The following is a 20,008-nucleotide window of genomic DNA, read 5'->3' on the forward strand; positions in this document are numbered from 1 at the left end:
AGAAATATACAATCCATTCTCCTTAAAATGGTGGTCACGATCCTGATAAACATTGCTTTCAGGCAAACACCTTAACTTTATAACACACACCATCAGACCTGGGTCCCACCATGCATACAACTATTTTTTCCGATATCGCATCATGTTCTTAACCAGAGAGACATGCATTGTCAGATGAACGTTTCCTAACTCTGTAACACTGTTCTAGGGAAAATGCATAATAAAAATACTCATTATGGAAGAACTGAGTATATATGCAAAATTAGGACGGAAGCCCTAATCCATTTGATCATCCAATCTGGCGGATGATAGCTACTTACCAGCAAAAACAATATGCTGAAAGTGAGAACCATGTATATTTTACATTCCCTAATTAACTGAAGAGAAACAAGGAGTATGAGGAGAACAATTACTGTCTTCCCTATTTTTTTTCCATTTAAAATTGTTTCATCGGTTAAAACAGCAAACTGTGCCAGCCAATTGCCCATTCTCAATTAGGAAGTTTATTTGGTTCCTAATTTCCATATTTGGCAAGTAAAAATAGATTTACATGCATTTTTCCCAGAGCTGTTTTCATTTTGTTTACTTTCTTGTGGGCCTACATGCATGTATAGCCATTATTTTATTGTGCCTTTTATTCTACATGTTGGTAATTTACAGTTATCAATGCAGTAGTAAATTACACACACACATAGTGGCGTATTAGCTGCAGTCGCAAATACTGCATTTAATAGCAATTCTCTCCCCTCCACACACCCCCGCCCCACCCCAAGACTGCATAACACTAGTCACATAAAAAATAAATTGCTGGGTGAGGCAAATGATCAAGCCCCATGGCTGTAGTACAGTTTTAAAGCAACGAATGTCCACCTATGGCTGATAGGTACCCCCTGAGTTTTAAGCGATCTGAACCAATCCACGGACATCAATAAAGCTGTATTAACCCAACGTCTGAAAGGAGAAATGGAGGATGAGAAACGGAGCCCGCTCATTTTGCTGCCCCATTCTCCAAAGAAGCTGCGTTGTGAATGTCTTCGATATCTTCGATGCTCGAGGCGTCGGTGGAATCTTGATCGCTTGCAACGATTCCCACGGACGATAGGCTGGAAATGAAGGAGTGCATCCGTTTTGCATAAATATCCCTAATGTTAAAATAAGGCATCTCATTGCATTTCTCCTGGTGTTCATCACAGTTCTGGTCCCCGTCCATATCCTTCTGTTTTTGGTAGTATTTGGAAAACTTATTGAAGATGATGGTGATCGGGAGGGCTACCACCAGTATCCCGCAAATGATGCAAACGCTCCCGATGAGCTTTCCCGCTAAGGTGACCGGATATGTGTCCCCATAGCCCACGGTGGTCATGCTGATGGTCGCCCACCACCAACAGATTGGAATGCTGCCGAGTTCCGACGTCTGGTCATCCTTTTCCACGGAGTAGACCAGCACTGAGAAAATGGAAATCCCCACAGCCAGGAATAAAAGCAGCAGCCCAACCTCGTGGTAACTGTGCCTCAGAGTGGCGCCGAGAGATCGCAGGCCCACTGAGTGCCTGGCCAGTTTCAAGATGCGGAATATCCTCATGAGTCGCAGAATCTGAACCACTTTTCCCATGTTCTCAATATCTTCGCTCTCTTCCTCCTTCCTGTCCACGGCCAAAGTGGCATAGAACGGAATGATGGATACGAAATCAATAATGTTCAATGGCTTTTTCCAGAACTTCTTTTGACACGGGGCGGCGACTAATCTTATGGCTAGCTCGCCCGTGAACCAGACGATGCATGTGATTTCCACCGCTTCCAGGATGGGATCTTCCACCTCCCTGTCATTCACATCTCGCTTCTGGAACTCCGGCATGCTGTGGATGCACATGGCCACTATGGAAGCCAGGACGACACTCAGGGAGGAAATTGCAATCAACTTGGCTGATAACGAATGTGCAGGATTTTCCATCCGGACCCAGATTTTCTTGCGGAGTTCCCCAAACCTCAGCTTATCAAATTTCTCCAGTTCTTTCTCAAATATGGAGGATTCTTCGTAGGAAGAGTCAGTGTTAGTTTCATTGCTTTTCTGATCCCAGTCCTTATCCGAGTTTTCTTCCTTTCTTTCTTGATATCTGTTACTGCAGCAGGAATCGATAAAAAGCTCATTGATCCCCCAGTACTCTATCTCCTGGCAGAAAGAGAACACGCAGAGTTCCTCCATGACATGAATTTTGCCCGTGTAGTAAAAGTTCAAGACGTATCTGAATAAGGATGGATTCCTATCAAAGTAATACTCCTTCTCGGCCACACTGTAATCATCGCACAGTTCCAGGATGGCTTCTTCAGAGTGGCATCTGAGTAGCTTGCCCAGCCTAGTGTGGGGAAATCGCAGAAGGGTGCTTTGATCAACTGTCTGCTTAAACCCCCCAACGTTTAAGTTGACAACTTCCTCATCTTGTCCAGGACTGTGGAAGATTGTGCCAAAAACCATTGTGCATGTAATAGATACGTTGTTGTGTAGCAATCACTGCAAAGATTACATTGCAGCACCTGGAAGGGAGACAAGACTTTATTAGACAGCTCAACTTCAAGTGAGGATTGCCAAATTATTTGACAACTCCTTTAGCCAATATGAGCCTCTAAACTAAAACAAAGCAAGAAAATATGGAACAAAGGGGACAATGGCATTTTATTAGGTCAGCATGATCCCCTTGAAGAAAACGGATGATCATAAATGGTCAGGGAATGTGTCTGTTAATTGTTATACTATACTCTCCCAAGCTATTAGTACAGTGCTCTGCACACAGTAAGTGCTCAAAAATATGACTGGATGAATGAATTAAAGGTTGACTTTCATCCCTTTTCTGAATCGGGAGGAAAGATGGTAAAATCAGTTCTGCATGGATACTATTTTTAACCAGCATACCTGCCCTTAATACTCCCTCAGAGTGCAGATCAGGATGGATCATTAGGGTGTGGAGGTGGTTTGGCCTCTGAGCAGATAAGGTCGGTGGTGTTCCTTGAATGGCTCCAAAGGAGAGCAGCCTTCTCACTGTCACTGCCATCATGATACCGAGATCAAGTATTGGCCGGACTGTGACTTGCTCCCTCCTGGACCTGTCCCACTCCCACATTCTCTTTATCCCTTTCATTCTCCAACCATACCCACACCTTCCCCCTCCAGCCTTGGCACCAGACAATACCACTCTGCCCTAAGAGGAGGACGGCAGAAAGGGCATGGCAACTCCCTGTGGACCCTCTGCCCATACTTATGTTGCTGCCCTGTGGTAGAGAACCATGATTTACCCAGCCTGCCTTACGGAGGAATCCTCGGGCATCAGGCACAGAGTTACATGTCAGGCAAGTACATTTTTTTGGAGGGCAATAGCTAAATCAGGCCAAGTGGATATGATGCTCTGATCAGATTGTCCACTGAACATCTTTTCCTTTCTTTGTCCCACTTTCTTTGTGGCCAGGAGAAGATATGCCACTGTCCTTTCAAGGTGGAAAATACAGCCATGCACATTTCATTTCCTCATATAGTAAAGGTCTTAATCAGACTATGTGACTATGTTTCTTTATTGTCGTTCTTTGCCCCACTTCTATGGTCATTCTCAATGCTTCCCACTTTCTTCCCAACTCCTTTTCACTGGCTCCATCATGTATTCTGAACCTCATGGAAGACATGGCATTTAGCGGGATACCCTATTCAGGTTACATTTGTGCTTTACATTTTCTCACAGCCCAGTGGGAAGCTATCTTTGCCACAGCTGGGGATATTTTCCAAGTACATTTCAAGTTTCACCATAACTGATGCTATTTAGTACACATCAAAAGTGATCAAGAATAGATTCCAGGAAAAAAAGATTAAACTAATTGCATTCCATAACATCATCACACACTTGTAAATGCTGACCCAAGCAATCAGCCAAGTAAAAGAATTACAAAAGAACTGCTCTCACCAATACACAACATAACTTTCTTCTGCTCCTTTTCTCCTATACCTCAGATTTTTCCAAATACCAGTTTATTTCCAATCACCTACACATGCTTTTCCCAAATTCCATTGTATACTATTAAGGAATCAGCAAAACATAACAACATGCACAAAAATGTTCCTGTTATCTTTTATAGGAAGGAGACGGGAAGTAGTGTGGCCTCGTGGAAAGTACATGGGCTTAATGATTGAGACCTGGGTTCTAATCCCAGCTCTGCCACTTGCGTATGGTGTGACCTTGGGCAAGTCTGTTAATTTTTGGTATCTCAGTTTCTTCACATGTAAAATGGAGATCCAAAAATCTCTTCTCCCTTCTACATGGATGTGAGCCTCATGAGGGACAGGTACCGTGTCTGATCTGATCATCATATATCTAGTCCGTTACTTAGTGCAGTGCGTGGCCCACAGTAAACTCTTAAATTCCACAAGGATTATTGTAGGGAAAATATTTGGATTGCTCTTGTCTGGCCATCTTATCCTTCTTGTGCCTGGGACCTTTTTTGGTGGTTGTAGGAAAAACCTGGGTGATATACTTGAGGGGAGAAGGACTCCAAATTGTTTCTTAAAGTTAGACAGGCAACATGCCCCATAGTAAACTTATTGTGGGAAGGCAATATGTCCTCTAGACTGTAAGCTCATTGTGGGCAGGGGATGTTTCTGTTGTATTATTGTTTTTTACTCTCCCAAGTGCTTAGTACAGTGCTCTGCACACAGTAAGACCCAATAAATAGCACTGTATTTTCTCTTGCACTCGGTCTTCCTAATCCACAGACTTCAAGGAAGCCCTGCATGGGGCAGTCCTAATACATATGTTCTTTGATGGTGCAAAAGGAAAAAGCCTCATTTTTAATCAAGCATTTAAAGGTATACACAATTTATATTGTTGCAATTGCTACAGTTCAGTAAAAAAAAATCAGATATTTGAATCCATGGCGGATGGTTCCACCATTAGTTTTAACTTCAAACCCTTCTGGGAACCCTGACATATGTACATCTGTGTAGGAATCCCATCTTAAGGATCGGCATAATAATAATAGTAGTATTTGTTAAGTGCTTATTGTGCCAGGCATGGTACTAAGCGCTAGGATAGGTACAAAATAATCAGGTGGGACGCAGTCCCATCCATGTAAAGCTCACAGTCTTCATCCCCATTTTACAGATTAGGAAATTGAGGCACAGAGAAGTTAAGTGATTCACCCAAGGTCACAAAGCAGACAAGTCCTCTGACTCTCAGGCCTGTGCTCTTCTCACTGTGCCATGTTGCTTTGTTGTTCTGCTTGACCAAGCATTTCAATTTCTCCCTCCCCAGCTGTGTTCTCCCAAATGCTGACAAACATAGATCATCTCCTCTCCAAATAGGGGCAGAGGCCAAAGATGCCCACAACCAGGATACCAATCTGTTAGGCACACAAAAAGTATTCTGAATCAATCAAGAAGCACCACCAAGGAGCATTCTTGAGGTAAGATTGAATAAATTATACATCATTCTCCTCATACTGAAATAAAGCTTGGGAGCATAAGAGTTGCTAAGCATAAAAATAGATTTTTGTTACATGACAACCCAAATGCTGTCTGTATTTACATTGTATGTTTATTTTAGTGGATTGTTCTTGTCTGACCATCTTATCCTTCTTGTGTCTGGGAACTTTTTTTGGTGGAAAAGCCTGGGTGATATACTTGAAGGGAAAAGGACTCCAAATTGTTTCTTAAATTTAGACAGGCAACATTCCTCATAGTAAACTCATTGTGGGCAGGCAATGCTTCCTCTAGACTGTAAACTCATTGTGGGCAGGGAATGTGTATGTTATATTGTTGTGTTGTACTCTCCCAAGTGCTTAGTACAGTGCTCTGCACACAGTAAGTCTCAATAAATACCACTGTATTTTCTTTCCCTGGCACTTGGTTTTCCTAATCCACAGACTTCAAGGTAGCCCTGCTTGGGGCAGTCCTAATGTATATGTTCCCTGATGGTGCAAAATGAAAGAACCTAATTTTTAAACATTTAAAGGTATATGCAACCAATTTCTATTGTTGTAATTGCTATAGATCAATAAATGTCAGTATTACTGCTCCTACTGCAGAAATCATCAATTTTATATCAAAATATCCTTGCTCTTATGAAGCCCCATTCACATGCCTAGCCAGTCATTCACTTATTCAAACATATTTATTGAGCACTTTCTGTGTGCAGAGCACTGTACTAAGCACTTGGGAGAGTACAATATAACAATAACAGGCACATTCCCTGCCCACAGTGAGCTTACAGTCTAGGGACAAGTTAAATCTAACCAGTTCACCATGAAATTACATGGTAAATTCGAACACTAACAATACCAATTTACCCATCTCGTTCCCTCTCACCCCCCATCCCATGCCAGCTCACCTCATCTCACTCCCATCCAGCCATCCCCCAACCCTCGCACCATCCCTTACCCTCCCATCCTTTCCCGGAGCTGCCTGTCACCCCACTTCCTCCCACGCCAGCCCCAATTAGCTCACTCCCATTCAACTCTTCCCTACTCTTTATGCTGACCCTGGCCCTCGTACCCCACCCCCAAACCAGCCAAGTGTGGCCTGTGGATCCCCAACTCCATCATGGGAAAGCTTCCCTTCAACCACAACTGTTCTTTACCCAGTCACTGTTCCTCTTCACCATTACTGAAACCCACATCACACTGTCTCCCCCTGCCACTCTCATCAGTGGAGGCCTCTCCCGAAGACTCACAGGAAAGGGGGAGGAGTTGGTTTCCTTCTTGCTCCCCAGTGCTACTTTTGCACCATCCCACCTCCCTGATCCCTAAGCATTTAGTACAGTGCTCTACATACAGTAAGTGCTCAATAAATACGATTGAATGAATCCCTCACTTTCCCTTCCTTTGAAGCCCATATCATCCTCTTCTATCACCCACTCTAGTTACTAGTCACAGTTATCTATTGCTCATAGGCTCCTCCTGCAAATTCCTGAACTATTTTAATCTCTTTCTTATATTCCTTCTCTCCTTCTCCATCCATACATTGATTTTGGGGACTTCAATATCCTTGTGGATTGCCACAATAACCCTTCCTCTTACTTCTCAACTCCAATGACTTCCTGCTCCACCCCACCTCATCCACTCACCAACCTGGGCACACCGTCAATCTCATCATTTCTAGTCAGAGAGGCTCAGTGGAAAGAGCACAGGCTTGGGAGTTAGAGGTCATGGGTTCTAATCCTGGCTCCACCACATGTCTGCTGTGTGACCTTGGGCATGTCACTTATCTTCTCAGAGCCTCAGTTACCTCATCTGTAAAATGGGGATTAAGACTGTGAGCCCACGCGGGACAACCTGATCATGTTGTATCCCCCCCAGCACAAAGAACAGTGCTTCACACACAGTAAGCACTTAACAGATACCATTATTATTATTATTATTAGTCACTGTAGAATCTCTACCCTCCCAACTCCAGAATTCCTCTATCTGAACTCAATCTCCTCACCTGCATACTCTCCCGCACACCCACCGCCTGAAAATCTGTTCTGTTTCATATCAAAGACCTCCAATCTTTGACCTCTTCCAATTGTCTGATGTCACCATGACCCATTTGATCTCCATACTTAAACTACCTTCTCCTGACGCACAAATCAATATGCTTAACACTGCCCTCTCCAATGAACTCGAATTTCTCTCTCCCTGTCCCTCTGCTGATTGCGTACCACTAATCTGCAATCTGAATAATCTCCACAGGGCATTTCCTCTGCTTCTGTGCATGAGCCGTGGAGTGATACTGGCAGAAATCCAGACAACTGATTGTCCTTGTCCATCTCAAATTGATGCTTGCCTGCTTTATCTCTGCCCTTTCCTCCACTAGACAACAATGCTTCTCCATCCTTATTTACTCCCACAGGCATTGTCCATGCCAGTTGATCCAGATCTTTAACTCCCTCCTCAATCTCCCTGTTCCTCTGCCTCCACCATTTGTTTCTTCTAATAACCTGCACATGTAATTTATGGACAAAGTTGAAATTTTCAGATGTGATCTCCATAAAATCTCCCCTGCTCCTCTCCAGTCCCTTCCTCCTCCTGCCCCTTCTTCAACTCTCCCCTCTTTTCCAGCATATTTTAAGAAGAGATCTGTCTCCTCCTCTCAAAATCTATCCCCTCTACCTGTGCCTCTAATCCCATCCCCTCACACCTTATCAAAAGCCTTGTCCCTTTCCTTCTTTCCTTCCTCTCATCTTCAACCGTTCACTTTCCAATACCTTTATCCCACTGCTCACAAATATGCTCATATATCTCCATCCTAAAAAAAGAAAAAACAATCTAAAAGCTCTTGACCCCAAGATCCCTCCAGTTATTGCCCCATCTCCCTCCTACCACTCCTCTCCAAACACATTGACTGAATTGTTCACACTTCCTCTCTCCTCAATCCCCTGCAATCTGGTTTCTCTCCCCTTTCACTACACAGAAACAGCCTTCTCAAGTCACCAATAACCTTCTTCTTGCCAAATCCAAACCCTGAATTCCATCCTAATTCTTTTGACCTCACAGCTGCCTTTGACAATTTGGAACATCCTCTTCTTTGAACCATTATAAAACTTTGGCTTCCCTGGCACTGTCTTCTCCTGGTTCTCCGCCTCACTCTCTGCTGCTTTCTTCTTGTAGTGAGCCCACAACAAGTTGCCTTTTTAGTGACTGTTCGTGATCTCGTGAACAACAAAAGATAGAAGAGACTGGCGAAGGCATGGATGGGCTCTACCTGACTGCAGGTAATTCCTGGCCTGTGAGGGTGGAGCATGGAGGGAGGTGTGGCCTTCTCTCCCTGCTCTACCTGGTAACGGTCCTGGACCAGTCAATGACTGTCATGTAGAGCCACAGCTGTGACGCCTAAGGAAGATAAAAGGCAGTTGCTTTGAATTGTGAAGGGGCACACAGAAGTAGCAAGAGAAGAATGGAGGCACTCAGAAGACACATGAGGTAACTGCAAAGAGCAGCACTGAAGCACGTGGAGCAGAAGCATTCAGGAAAGAAGCATGCACAGAGGCACGCTAAATAATCATCATCATCATCATCATCATCAATCGTATTTATTGAGCGCTTACTGAGTGCAGAGCACTGTACTAAGCACGTAGAGCAGCAGAAACACCAGGAGGGCAGCACTGGAAAGCAGTAGAAGGTAACAGCACTTGGAAGCTGGCAGAACGGGCTCCCTTGACCAGCAGACTGGTATTGCACCCTTGGTGGAGTGGAGTGGAGTGAGTGTTTGTGTGTATGTGCCACTCCCTTGTGCATTAGTAAAACTAAGTAAAAAACTTTCCACAGTAACCTTGGTGGTTGGTGGTATGGTTTGACTTTACTACGTATCACCGAGGCTCCACTGGTCCAGGAAGGTCCTGGTTGGTATGAGCTGGGTGGGGAGGGGGGATTTGTGACACTTCTCGGTCACTTTTGCAGGCTCCTCCTCTACCTCTCACCCTTTAACTGTTGAAGTCCCTCAGGTTCACTTCGGTGCCCCCTTCAACTTTCCATCTATATCCATTCACCGGGAGAACCTATTCACCCCCATGACTTCAACTATACACAGATGATTCCCCAATATTATCTCACCAGCCCTGACCTCTCTCCTCTGTGGTCACACGTTTCCTCCTGTTTTCAGGATATCTCTACCTAGATACACTGCCAACGCCTGAAGCTTAACATGTCCAAAACACAACTCCTCATCTTCCCACTCAAACCCTGTCCTCCCCATATCCTTCCCATCACTGTAGACAATACCACTAACCTCATTATTCATTCATTCATTCAATTGTATTTACTGAGTGCTTACTGTGTCCAGAACACTGTACTAAGTGCTTGGAAAGTACAATTCAGAATTATCTCGCCATCTCTTAACCTGGCTATTGTCCTCGGCTCATCTCTTTCATACAACCCACATATTCAGCCTGTCACCAAATCCTGTAAGTTCTACCTTCACAAAAATCACTAAAATCTGCCCTTTTCTCTGCATCCAAAGTGCTACTATGCTGATGCAAGCACATATCATATTTATTAAACACAGTGTGTACTGTACTAAGTACTTGGGGGAATACATAGAAGCAGTGTTGTCTAGTGGGTAGAGCATAGGCCTGGAAGAGTATAAGCCTGGAAGTTAGAGAACCTGGATTCTACTCCCTGCTCTACCACCTGTCTCCTGCATGTCCTTGAGAAAGTCACTTAACTTCTTTGTGCCTTACTAACTTCGTCTATAAAATGGGGATTAAATCCTACTCCCTCCTATTTAGATTGTGAGCACCAAAAGGGACATGGACTTATCCAACCTGATTAACTTGTATCTACCCAGTGCTTAGGACAGTATTTGGCACATAGTAAGTTTTTAACAAGTGCTATAATTGTCAACATCAGGGTTATCTATCAAATCTTTATTGCACAGAGAGCACTGTACTAAGCACTTGGGAGAGTACAACAAAACAGAGGTGGTAGACATGTTCCTTGCCCATAATGAGCTTACAGTCTAGAACAGAGACAGACATTAATGTAAATAATGTATAATACATAATTTTTAGATCTGTACCTAAGTGCTGTGGGTTTGAGGGTGGGGTAAGTATCCAATGCCCAAAGGTCACAGATCCATGTGCATAGACAATGCTGAAGGGAGAGAGAGCTGGGGAAAAGAGTGCTTAACCAGGTAAGGCCTCTTGGAGGAGATGTGACCTTACTTACAATTATTAATAATTATTATAATACAACAGAGTTTGTAGAGCTGCTCCCTGCCCACGAGGAGCTTAGAGTCTAGAGGAGGGAACAGGCATTAAAATAAATTACAGATATAATAATAATTATGGTATTTGTTAAGCGCTTACTATGTGCCAAGCACTGTTCTAAGCACTAGGATAGACAAAAGGTCAGCAGATTGTCCCACATGGGGCTCCCAGTCTTAATCCCCATTTTACAGATGAGGTAACCGAGGCACAGAGAAGCTAAGTAACTTGCCCAAAGTCACACATCTGACAAGTGGGGGAGCCAGGATTAGAACCCACAACCTCTGGCTCCCAAGCCTGAGCTCTTTCCACTATACCACACTGCTTCTCTGATATGTACATAAGTGTATATGTATGTACACTGATGTATATATGTATACATTTATACATATAGAGAAGCAGCATGGCTCAGTGGAAAGAGCACGGGCTTTGGAGTCAGAGGTCATGGGTTCAAATTCCGGCTCCACCACTTGTGAGCTGCGTGACTTTGGGCAAGTCACTTAACTTCTCTGTGCTTCAGTTACCTCATCTGTAAAATGGGGATGAAGACTGTGAGCCCCCCGTGGGACAACCTGATCACCTGGTAACCTCCCCAGTGCTTAGAACAGTGCTTTGCACATAGTAAGTACTTAACAAATGACATCATTATTATTATTACATAAATATAGATATGTATATGAGGGCTTTGGGGTGAGACTGGTGTGAACATCTAGTGCTTAAAGCATACAAGTCCAAGGGCAAGGATGACATAGAAGGGAGAGGTGATAAAGGGAAATGAGAACTTAAGAATAATAATGAATGTGGGATTTTTTAAGTGCTTACTATGATCCAAACACTGTTCTAAGCAGTGGGGTAGATACAAAGTAATCAGGTTGGACATCGCCCTTGTCCCTCATGGGGTTCGCAATCTTGATACCCGTTTTATAGATGAGGTAACTGAGGACCAGAGAAGTGAAGTGACTTGCTCAATATCACACAGCAGATATGTAGCAGATGTGGGAATAGAACTCACGACCTTTGATTCTCCAGCCTGTGCTCTTTCTACTAGGCCACACTGCTTCTCCAATTTAGTTTGCCTCTGAAGGAGATATGATTTTAATAAGGCTTTTAAAGTGGGGAGAGTAATCATCTGTCAGATATGAAAGGGAAGGAAGTTACAGGTCAGAGGCAGGACATTGGTGAGGCATTGGTGAGAAAGACGAGATCAAGGTACAGTGAGTAGCTAAGCGAGCTTCTGCTGATTTTATCAGTTTTCTAAAGAAGGAACATTCGCTCCACATCTCCCCACTCTTCAAAACTCTCCTCTGGTTGCCCATCCACCTCCACATCAAACAGAAACTCCTTACTGTTGGCTTTAAAGTAATCACTCTACACTCTAGACTGTAAGCTTCCTATAGGCAGGTAACAGGTCTACCAACTGTTGTAGTGCACTCTCCCAAGCATTTAGTACAGTACTCTCCACAGAAAGAACTCAATAAATACATCAACTGAGCAATCTGGAATATCTAGCCCCAGGGAACACAAATTCCTTTTTCTTCAGTAATATCCAATTCACCTTGAGTCCACAATTTCTCATTTGCATGTTTATCTGATTTGTTTTTTACAGTGTTAACCTGCAAAATCTAATCTGGATTTATGTCCATTCCCATCTGTGAGTATATTTTTCCTATTGGATCATAAAGCACAGATATTACAATTTCAAATGAGTTAGCAATTTATCTCAGAAAGGATGAATCCTCAGTCGCTCCACTCCACAAGCAAACACGCGCAGAAAGTCATCTGATGAGATTATCTCCAGCATCAAACAATCCTATCCTAGAAACGTGACTGGTGTTTAATCAGAATTCCTGTCACGCTAACCCGTAGCCCATTAGAAAACCAGACGCAGCAGCAATCACGAGGAGCTACTGGGGAAGCCAGAGGAAGTTGACCGAAAGGAGCTTGAGAACAGCAAGATAGGAGAAAAGGGAGAGAAGGGAGAGGAAAGGGAGATATGGAAGGGGAGAGGAGAGAAAGGAGCGTTAGGGGAAGAAGCTAGAAAATCCAGTCTCTCCCCTGAATTGCCGCTGGTCCTCCATGATACTTTCCCCATTAGTCACCTCTCCCTTACACCCTCTGCTCTTATGAGCTACTCTGCCAGAAACACAAGGCACAGCACTGGGTTTCTGACTACCAACAAGTATCTTTGCTGTGAAGATCTAGTAGCTGTCATGACAGGCCATCTCTGTTTTCTAAGAACAGTTTTGTAATGTAAGTATCTTCCTCCCTTGTGAGAAATGGGAGATGTATTCAAGGTCTGGCTCATTTAAATCAGATTTGGGTACTCTCGCTAATAAGGCTTTAATTGCCTCATTTTAGAACATTTAGAATCAAACACTTTAACTGCCCTATTAAAAATATTGACTTTTCCTGAAAATCCCTTCACAATCCAGAATCAGCCATAGATCAGAACTGTCTGTGAATGAATAACACAGCAGCATTTGCCTTTACTGCAGCCTGCCCATGGCCAGAGATCCGAACAGCTTCTGTATGGAAAACCAGAAGCAAGGAAAGAAAAGTAAAGAATACAGTAAAACAAAGCCTCAGACCCTCGTCATCTTTAAGCAGAAGGCTCGTAAGGGTCATGAAACAAGGAGGCAAAAGAGAAAATAATTGTCAGGTGCAGTAAACAGGAAACACAATAGCACAGGAGTTGGTCTTTGTGTAAGAACAATGGGGCTGAGACTGAGAGTACTACTTTGGCCTTGACAGTTGTAAATACTCCACTGGTGACTAGTTAATGTGCATGGGTGAATTTCACCATCGGCAGAAGAGTGCACTACTAATTCTGCCTTCATGCCCACACTGCAGCCAACAACAGAAACACATTAGATTTCAAACTGTTCCAACCACTATCAACTTAGTTTCTAAAGTTTGCTTCTGTTATTGGGTGTGAGTTTTCCTGATCAACACCATCTTTAGGTCTACGTCGATAAAGAGTAACAGAGTTCTCCCCACCCACAGGCATCTTGAGATTTAACTATAAAAGTCAAGCCAGTTAACTGTAAACTTGTGGGCAGGGTAAGTGCCTGCCTTCAAGACATCTCCATCTGGATGTCTGCCCTCCATCTAAAACTCAACATGTCCAAGACTGAACTCCTTATCTTCCCTCCCAAACCCTGCCCTCTCCCTGACTTTCCTATCACTGTTGACGGCACTACCATCCTTCCCGTCTCACAAGCCCACAACCTTGGTGTCATCCTCGACTCCACTCTCTCGTTCACCCCTCACATCCAATCCGTCACCAAAACCTGCCGGTCTCACCTCCGCAACATCGCCAAGATCCACCCTTTCCTCCATCCAAACTGCTACCCTGCTGGTTCAATCTCTCATCCTATTCCGACTGGATTACTGCATCAGCCTCCTCTCTGATCTCCCATCCTCCTGTCTCTCACCCACTTCAGTCTATACTTCATGCTGCTCCCTGAATCATCTATGTGCAGAAATGCTCTGGGCATGTTACTCGCCTCCTCAAAAATCTCCAGTGGCTACCAATCAACCTACACATCAGGCAAAAACTCCTCACCCTGGGCTTCAAGGCTGTCCATCCCCTCACCCCCTCCTACCTCACCTCCCTTCTTTCCTTCTACAGCCCAGCCCGTACCCTCCACTCCTCTGCCGCTAACCTCCTCATTGTGCCTCGTTCTCGCCTATCCCGCCGTCGACCCCCAGCCCACGTCCTCCCCCTGGCCTGGAATGCCCTCCCTCCGCACATCCACCAAGCTAGCTCTACTGAGAGCTCACCTCTTCCAGGAGGCCTTCCCAGACTGAGCCCCCTTATTCTTCTCGCCCTCCTCCCCCTTCCATCCCCCCGCCTTACCTCCTTCCTCTCCCCACAGCACCTGTATATATGTTTGTACATATTTATTACTCTATTTGACTTGTACATATTTACTATTCTATTTATTTTATTTTGTTAGTATGTTTTGTTTTGTTGTCTGTCTCCCCCTTCTAGACGGTGAGCCCGCTGTTGGGTAGGGACCGTCTCTCTATGTTGCCAACTTGTACTTCCCAAGCATTTAGTACAGTGCTCTGCACACAGTAAGCGCTCAATAAATATGATTGAATGAATGAAATGAATGAACTGTTATACTGTACTCAGACTTTATCTCAGAAAGGATGAATCCTCAGTAACTCCATTCCATGAGCAAACACGAGCAAAAAGTCATCTCATGAGATTATCTCCAGCATAAGCGTGGCTCAGTGGAAAGAGCACGGGCTTTGGAGTCAGAGGTCATGGGTTCAAATCCCAGCTCCACCAATTGTCAGCTGTGTGACTTCAGGCAAGTCATTTAACTTCTCTGTGCCTCAGTTCCCTCATCTGTAAAATGGGGATTAAGACTGTGAGCCCCCCGTGGGACAACCTGGTCACCTTGTAACCTCCCCAGTGCTTAGAACAGTGCTTGGTACATAGTAAGTGCTTAATAAATGCCATCATTAGTAGTAGTAGTGTTATTATTACTCTCCCAGGCACTTGGTACAGTGCTTTTCACACAGTAAGCACTTAATAAATATGATTGAAATTTCTCACTGGGCCTCAATCTCACCTGTCTTGCAAAAACCACTGGCCAACATCCTGCCTCTGACCTGGAACACCCTCCCTCCTTAAATCTGACAATCACTCTACCCGCTTCAAAGACTTATTGAAGGCCCATCTTCTCCAAGAGGCCTACCCTGACTAAAACCCACTTTTCCTCATCTCCCACTCCCTTTTGCATCACCCTGACTTGCTCTCTTTGCTCTTCCCCCAGTCCCAGCCACACAGCACTTAGGCATATTTCTGTAATTTTATTTATTTGTACTGATGTCTGTCTCCCCTCCTCTAAACTGTGAGCTCGTTGTGGGCAGGGAATGTCACTGTTTATTATACTGATGGCATTTGTAAAGTGCTTACTATGTGCAAAACCCTGTTCTAAGTGCCAGGGTAGATACAAGGTGATCAGGTTGTCCCACGTGGGGCTCGTAGTCTTAATCCCCATTTTACAGATGGGTAACTGAGGCCCAGAGAAATTAAGTGACTTGCCCAAATTCACACAGCTGACAAATGGTGGAGCCGGGATTAGAACCCATGATCTCTGACTCCCAAGCCCGGGCTCTTTCCGCTGAGCAATGCCACTTCTGTATTGTTTATTGTTATGTTGTACTTTCCAAAGTCCAAAGCTCTGCACTCAGTAAGCACCTTAATTATGATGGAATGATTGATTGAATGAATGAATGAATGAATGATTAATTGACTGGGGCTCCTTCCTGTAGCCATGTATTGATTACCCACTTGCTGGGGCACGAATCTATATATGCCATGACTACAGACAATCATTTGTTGGTCATTAGAGAAGCAGTGTGGCTCAGTGGAAAAAACCCAGGCTTGGGAGTCAGAGGTCATGGGTTTGAATGCTGCCTTCACCACTTGTCAGCTGGGTGACTTGGGAAAATCACTTTATTTGTGCCTCAGTTTCCACATCTGTAAAACGGGGATTAAGACTGTGAGCCCCACGTGGGACAACCTGATTACCTTGTATCTCCCCCAGTGCTTAGAACAGTGCCTGGCACATAGTAAGTGCTTAACAAATACAATCATTATTATTATTATTATCTAATTACTTTGAAATCCCAACCCTTAATGGACCCACAAACCAACAAACAATAAGAAAGCAAAGGCACCCAAGAGGCAACTCAAGAATAAAGGTAGCAACATGGACTAATGGAAGGAGTGAGGGCCTAGGAGTCAGAGGACCTGGGTTCAAATCCAGGCTCTCCCAATTGCTTGCTGTTGTGCCACTTAACTTCCCTCTGCCTTGGTTCTCCTGTTCTCCCTCCTACTTAAACTGTGAACCCCACGCAGGACAGGGGGACTCTGTCTGATCTAATGTACATGTATCTAGCCCAGTGCCTAGAATGGTGTTTGACACATAAGCACTTAAATACCATTACAAAGAAACCTAATAACCTTGAAACAAAGGGTGGACAAGTTAATCTTAATGCTACAGAACATAGCAGTTCAACTAATAATGTGGAATCTACCATGTGCCAAAACACTGGCAAAGAAAAGATCAATAACAATAATCATGGTATTTGTCAAGCGCCCACTCTGTGCCAAGCACTGTTTTAAGTGCTGAAGAAAGCCTACCATTTATTTATGGGTATTTCCCACAAAACGGATTGAAATTGCCAAAACTGCTCAAATATGTACTATGACCAGTCAAGTGCAGGGGAAAAACAACCTTGCATTCATGGGCAAATACATGGGACCAAAGTTCTCCTGTTTGATCTGCTTCTAAGATTTCAATTGTGACTATCGTCGAGTCACCTTGGGGGAATTCCACAAGGCCCTCCTAATCCACATACTTCATGCAGTAGCCTAGTAACATATTTCTTAAAGAAGTAAAGGGAAAAAGCCTCATCTTCAACAAACCATCAAAGGGGATATTCCACTAATTTCTTTTGTTAATTTCTTCAGATCAACTAAAAGCTTTTGTGTTTATTTTTTTTATGAGGCACCGAATCCCTGAGGGAATGTTCTGAATAGCCTAAGGGTCCGTTTGATAGATATTACTGTTCGAGAGTGCTAATTCTTTCATCTTTGGTCTTTTTGATTCATTGCCATTGTGCTCATTTTTCTTTGCCTCTTATTTAGACTTCAGGCAAGCTGAACCCAAGATGAAACAGGCACACCTTGTTTAATTCTCGAGAGAGGAAGCTGATTTTCCCGCCGGGACCATTTGTTTTTCTTGGGATTATTCGCCTACTCCTGTGTTAGTGGGAAGGCACTCAATATTAAGGAGGCAAATATTTCAGTTCTTTGTGTACTCCTGGTTTTCCCACTATATATGACTTGGTCAATTTGATGGAATCTTCAATTTTTCAGAGTGTAAATGCTCTTTCCACTAGGCCAAGCTGTACACTGTGTGCTTGCCTCATCAATCAATGGGGCAATCAATGGTATTTTTTGAGCTCTTACTATGTGCGGCACCATACTAAGTTCTTGGGAGAGTACAATACAACATAATTATCAGATATGTTCCCTGCCCATAATTACCTTACAGTCTTGAGGGGAGGCAGACATTAATGTGAATAAATAAGTAATTTAAATGTATAATTTAAAGATATGTAATAATAATTATTATTTTTATGGTATTTGTCAAGCACTTACTATGTGCCAGGCACTGTACTAAGCCCTAGGGTGGATACAAGATAATCAGTTTGGATTCAGTCCCTGTCCCACATGGGGCTGTGAGCCCCACGTGGGACAACCTGATTACCTTGTATCTCCCCCAGTGCTTAGAACAGTGCCTAGCACATAGTAAGCGCTTAACAAATACAATCCCCATTTTACAGATGAGGTAACTGAGGCCCAGAGAAGTGAAGTGACTTGCCCAAGGTAACACAGCCGACAAATGGAGGAACAGGGATTAGAACCCATGACCTTCTGACTCCCAAGCCCATGCTCTATCCACTAGGCCATGCTGCCTCATACTTAAGTGTACTTAAGTATGTGCATAAGTGCTATGGGCTTATATGAGGGCCTTATGAAATGCAGGCTACTTGAGTAACTCAGATTTAGATAGGGTCTGTCTTTCACTAGCAAACATCTGTAAGTATTCACTTCTCATTTTGTGAAGATATGGAACCCACTCCCTTCTGCATCGCCCTGACTTGTTCCCTTTGTTTTCCCCCTTCCCAGCCCCACTGCACTTAATAATGGCATTTATTAAGTGCTTACTATGTGCAAAGCACTGTTCTAAGCACTGGGAAGGTTACAGGGTGATCAGGTTGTCCCACGGGGGCTCACAGTCTTAATCCCCATTTTACGGATGAGGTAACTGAGGCCCAGAGAGGTTAAGTGACTTGCCCAAAGTCACACAGCTGACATGTTGTGGAGCCAGGATTTGAACTCCTGACCTCTGACTCCAAAGCCCGGGCTCTTTCCACTGAGCGATGCTGCTTCTCCTATGCACATATGCACATATCTACAATTTATGAATTTATATTGATGTCTGTTCCCCCCCTTAGACTGTAAGGTCACTGTGGGCAAGGAATGTGTCTGTTTATTGTTGTATGATATTCTCCAAAGTGCTTAGTACAGTGCTCTGCACACAGTAACCATTCAATAAAGAGATATTATTACATTGATCTATCTGTCCCCTTAATTTTTTTATGGTATTTGTTAAGCATTTACTATGTTCCAGGCACTGTACTAAGTACTGAGAAGCAGCATGGCTCAGGAGAAGGAGTCCGGGCTTTGGAGTCAGAGGTCATGGGTTCAAATCCCGGCTCCGCCACTTGCCAGCTGTGTGACTTTGGGCAAGTCACTTAACTTCTCTGTGCCTCAGTTATCTTATCTGGAAAATGGGGATTAAATGTGAGCACCAAGTGGGACAACCTGATCACCTTGTAACCTCCCCAGCGCTTAGAACATGCTTTGCACATAGTAAGCGCTTAATAAATGCCATTATTATTATTATTATTATTATTATTATTATTATTATTATTATTACTGGGATAAATACAAGCTGATCAGGTTGGGCACAGTCCCTGTGCCCTATGAGGCTCCCAGTCTTAATCCCCATTTTACAGATGGAGTAACTGAGGCACAAACACTTGCCCAAGATCACACAGCAGAAAAACAGCGGAACTGGGATTGGAACCCAGGTCCTCTGACTCTCAGGCCTGCGCTCTATCCACTAGGCCAAACTGCTTCAATAATCATTTTCCTTTTTGCAGCAACAGGACAAGTTAACTTTTGCCATTTCTAACTACTGTTTCAGATTTTAAAACCAAGAGAAAAAATGTGGAGAAACCTACCAACACATCTCTGAATTAGAACTAGAAGTAATTTTGGGAAGTCTAAAAGCAAATTATCCTTGGGGTCTTGAGCATAAAGACAGAGTAGGGGGGTTCCCCAGGGAGGATATGGAGGAAATCTCCTTTCCAAGGAAGGTTTGACAAGTTTTAAGTGCAATCCACAAATAAACCACATAGGAAAGAAATGCTTTAAATGCAATGATAAATATGAGGGAACTTTCCACATGAACTGTAGTCTTGTTATACCTCAGAGGATCTACAGGGGAAGAAACTCTACCAAATTGATGAACATAAGCTCCTGTGGACAGGGAATGAGTCTACCAACTCTGTTTTATTGTACTCTCCCAAGAGTTCTGCACAGTGTTCTGCACAGAGTAAGCACTCAATAAATACCATAGATTGAAAACTGGGCTGAGGGTGGATGAAATATCTGAATATAATCTGTTACACAG

At 43.7% G+C, this 20,008-nt stretch overlaps 1 protein-coding gene across 1 annotated transcript in view; it reads right to left on the reverse strand.

Moving 5' to 3' along the window:
• Window positions 1-502: 502 nt before the first annotated feature.
• The window catches only part of KCNS3 (potassium voltage-gated channel modifier subfamily S member 3), a 34,601-nt gene continuing 15,095 nt past the window's right edge, over window positions 503-20,008 (reverse strand). The window contains exon 3 of the mRNA XM_038748399.1: window positions 503-2,532. Coding sequence (XP_038604327.1) covers window positions 989-2,473 — 1,485 coding nt within the window. The 5' untranslated portion in view covers window positions 2,474-2,532 and the 3' untranslated portion in view covers window positions 503-988. The remainder of the gene's footprint in view (window positions 2,533-20,008) is intronic.

Source organism: Tachyglossus aculeatus, chromosome 1 (assembly GCF_015852505.1).
Source record: "Tachyglossus aculeatus isolate mTacAcu1 chromosome 1, mTacAcu1.pri, whole genome shotgun sequence".
NCBI lineage: Eukaryota > Metazoa > Chordata > Mammalia > Monotremata > Tachyglossidae > Tachyglossus > Tachyglossus aculeatus.